The 4,282-nt window shown below is 26.9% G+C and overlaps 1 protein-coding gene across 1 annotated transcript in view; it reads left to right on the top strand.

Moving 5' to 3' along the window:
* LOC105622123 (aquaporin AQPAe.a-like) overlaps window positions 1–2,824 on the top strand; it is a 25,647-nt gene extending 22,823 nt beyond the window's left edge. The window contains exons 3-4 of the mRNA XM_012203556.1: window positions 1,410–1,553; window positions 2,387–2,824. Of these exons, the coding sequence (XP_012058946.1) occupies window positions 1,410–1,553; window positions 2,387–2,824 (582 nt within the window). The remainder of the gene's footprint in view (window positions 1–1,409; window positions 1,554–2,386) is intronic.
* Window positions 2,825–4,282: the final 1,458 nt, after the last annotated feature.

The raw sequence follows: 4,282 nt of genomic DNA, 5'->3' as shown, positions 1-4,282 counted from the left end.
GTTAATTAATTTAAATTTTAGTTTAGTTTTAACGTTTAAATTTTAAGTTAAAAGGTAAAAGTTTAATTTAGTTAGTAAGTATTTATTATACTACTACTATATATATATATATATATATATATATAATACATATTTACAACATATAAAGATTAAATCGATATTTTTTAACACAAAATCCAAGTTTCTTAAATCTTACCATCACAAAATAAGATTGATAATTAAAACTAATATTGATATCATAAATTGATATCAATATAAATGTCAAGTGCAAAAATATATATTGAGCCAATTTTATTTTGATCAGAAATCAAAAATAATACTTATCATAAAAATTTGATTTAAAAAAAATCATTGATTAAAGTGTTGGTATTTACAGGAAAGACAATCATTACTGAATATTAAAGAAATTGTTCAAAAAATGTAATTACTTTAAAATATCAATTTTTATTATGGCTACGAATAACTATTATAAATAATTAAAATTATTTTTGGTTGCGAATAACTATTACTGATACCGGAAATTATTTTGATTACGAATAACATTACTGATGTCGAAAATTGTTTGGGTTATAAATAACCATTATCAATGATAACCAGAATTTTATTTTAATTACTTAAGATCTCTAAAGTGTAATTTATACATCAGTAATAATTATTCGTAATTGAAAATAGCTTTAATTATTTATAATGGTTATTCGCAACCGAAAATAATTTTAATTATTTATAATGGTTATTCGTAGACAGAATCGTTTTAAGAGGAATATAATTGTTATGCTACAACTTTTTTTTATTTTGGTTCTTCTTCTCTTTATTATTATTTAATAATAATTATAAAATATTTGATTTTTTTCAAAAAATTATTAAAATTAAGTACTAATTAATTATTAGATATTAGTTAATGATTTTTTTTTTATTAATGTTATACTTTCAATTATTTTCATTCATTAATTCAATACTTTGAAAGAAAATACAATAAAAAATACCTATATAGGATTTAGGAGACAGATTGCTTATAAATCATATCTTTTGCATGTTACAAAAAGATTTATAATAAATTAATTTGATAAAAAGTTAAACACGTAATAATAAGCGTCTGAAATTTCAAACTACTACTTTCTAATGTCCATTTGCATACAAAATGCCAAATGGAAAAATATAATAAAAAATAGATGAAATGGTACGCATTGGACAACTCTCTCTTTCCTAAATATATATTATAACATACACACATATATATATATATATATATATATATATATATGTATATTACAATATATTAATTAATATATATTAGTTTATAAATAGAATCGAACATATAAAAGCGAGTATTTCTAAGTAGCAAATTATTGATACATTTACACCTAATATTATCAGATCTTATCATCGAATACATATTTGTTCTTTTCCAGTGCGTTGGTCACATCAGCGGCGCTTATATCAATCCAGCTATTACGATCGCCGCACTAATTCTTGGCAAGAAGTCTCTCATAATGGCCGGATTTTACATTATTGCACAATGTTTGGGTGCTCTGTTAGGTTTCGGCTTGCTAAAGGTCAATGAATACACACACATATTGATTTATTTACAGATTATAAAAATCACAATTATGTTTCGGCGAAGATATTTGAACAATCATATTTCGGAGGTAATAAATTGCTGATCATGTTTGTGTTTATACATATAACGCGTTATCAAAAATTACATTATCTCAAAGTTGCAAACATTATTTTTTTATCCATTCAAACATCCGCTTGCTCCTAAAGATAAAATATTGATAAAATATTGATCGCGTTCAAGTTGAAGTAGGCTGCGTGTCGAGCGATTGAATATATTGATCGGATTTAAAAGTAAAAACTGATTATATTCAATTATTAGACAGGTTATGTTGTTGACTTAACTATTTTGTCGACTTAAATTCGTTTATTATCTCTACATGGAAAGAACAATTTTGCTAAGATAAAAATTTAGCTAAATACAGATCTGAAAATAATTTCACTAGACTAATAATTGTAGGATTTGGTTACTGTCAACGTTTTTTGCAGCATTACTCATCATTCTTAAATTCCATACATATCTATATAATAATTTTCATGGGTCAATAAAATCATTTTTAAATTAATCTGTATTTAGATAAATTTTTAGAGAGAGAGAGATACTTTAAAATAGTTGTTTCCGTATATATTTGCTAATTGCAGCATCCAATCGTCTAAAATGTTATTTCATTGATTGTATAAATAAAATTTTAATAGTTAATTCGAATTATTTATTGTACAAACAACAATGAATAGTGTAACAAACCTGTGCAAAGTATCGATTGATTTTATGTTTCAACTTAATTATTTGTTTCAAATTGAATTAACTTTTTGTTTCAATATTAATTAACAGATGATAACGCCGTCAGATCTTGTACATAGCGGTGATTCAACAACTGTCGTCAAGTTTTGTACGACGGACGTTAATGAGGCTATTGGGATCGGACATGGAATCGGGGCTGAGGCTTTTGCTACCGGCGTACTTGTTTTTTTCGCGTGCAGTAGTTGGGACTCGCGAAATGCGAAGAAGACCGACTCGTTGGCATTGAAATTTGGCCTTTGCGTCGCCATGCTGTGTCTGGCTTTCATCCCTCATACTGGCTGCAGCATGAATCCTGCTAGATCGTTCGGACCAGCAGTCTGGACTGGCTACTGGCATCAGCACTGGGTATTCTGGTTGGGACCGATTGGAGGCTCCATTATTGCGAGTTTAATCTATCGATGTTTATTTTTGAAAAATCAGGAAAATACGCAAGAACGTGTGGAAACTTTGAACGACATCGAGACTTAAACGGAATAATATGTAAGTTTCTAAACGCCAATAAAAACATAATTTTATACAGATTAATTACACAGGCTGACAAAATTTAGGTGGGGGGGGAGGGGGTCTTGTGCTTTAAAAGATTTTTCCGTAGAATTTTGATTACATTGTCCGTTTTTTCCATTATATTCCTTCATTTTTTTTAGATAATCGCAAAAATAGTTTTCCGGGAAGTATCTTTTTTATTAATTTTTTCCAGCTAAACAAAAAATAATATCAAGATTTGTTTTGCAGCATTTAATTTAGAAATGTTCCAGCAATACTAAAAATATTTTTTCGATGCTTATAAAAATTTTGTGCAAATCACAGAAAAATCGTAAAAAAACCGGAAAAAATAGACAATTTTGAAATATAAAACCAATAATTCGAAAGAAAAAAATTATAAAAAATTATAAAAATAATTAACAATTTATACTTATAGCTGTATGTTTCTAGTTTAAATCCTTTTTTGAAAAATTAATTTCCGATCATTTGTTCAAAAGTTATTGAATTTAAAGCGCCAAAGCAGTCCGCGCGTTACCTACAATGCACGATATCCTCTAACACATACTTACCGAATATAGAAGCATATTGTACAGTCTTTTTTGACAATATAAAGACTAAAATGTAAGGGGAAATAAGAGTCAGCTCGATGCACAAGTATAATAATGGAAATGTTTATATATCCATTTTTATAAAAGTATAAAGACATAAAGTTCATATAAAATCCATACGTTTCGACTTACTTCAAGTTATTCTCAATGATATTAATATAATTCTAATTCAACACAAATAGTGCATCAATCATAATACCAACATTCAACATCAAAGAGTTCCTTAGCTTCATCCCAGTTTACAGACTAGAAGGAAACAAGAATTTTTATAAAGTGAAGCTATAATAAGAATGAGAATGTTACAGATATATATCTGAAATTATTTTTAAAAAGAACTGACAAGGAGAAAGTAGATTGATACTCATTGAATTGATGCAACTTGTGCGTACATGTACAATAATCAATCAGTAGAATATAATATTAATTTTGACAATTAGAATAATTAACAAGAGTGATTCAAATAATTTTTTCGTCAAATGAAAAGAATAAAATGTAACAGTTGTTCTTTTCGGTTACATGGAGACAAATAACGTGTATCATAGTTGATATAAGTCTAATCCGAAACGATCGAAAGTATAATTATAAACATTAATTTTTAAATAGTATTCAATAGTATTCAAAACTGACATATAGGCATGGTCCAAAAATTTAGTATCTATTTGGAGGTTAAATTTCTTTTTTGTGTTTTTATATGCAACATTTCAGATGTTAATTTTTTGTTGTAATTCCTTTTTATATCCAAAACTTGTTCCAATCCTGTCCCAATCGAATTTATGATCAAATTGCAATCTGTGGTCTATAATGATCGAATGAGAAGACGTCTTTCTTTTAATAT

Source organism: Atta cephalotes (genome assembly GCF_000143395.1).
Source record: "Atta cephalotes unplaced genomic scaffold scaffold00040, whole genome shotgun sequence".
NCBI lineage: Eukaryota > Metazoa > Arthropoda > Insecta > Hymenoptera > Formicidae > Atta > Atta cephalotes.
Note: the sequence above shows the minus strand (reverse complement) of the source record. Positions and strands in the feature narration are given on the sequence as shown.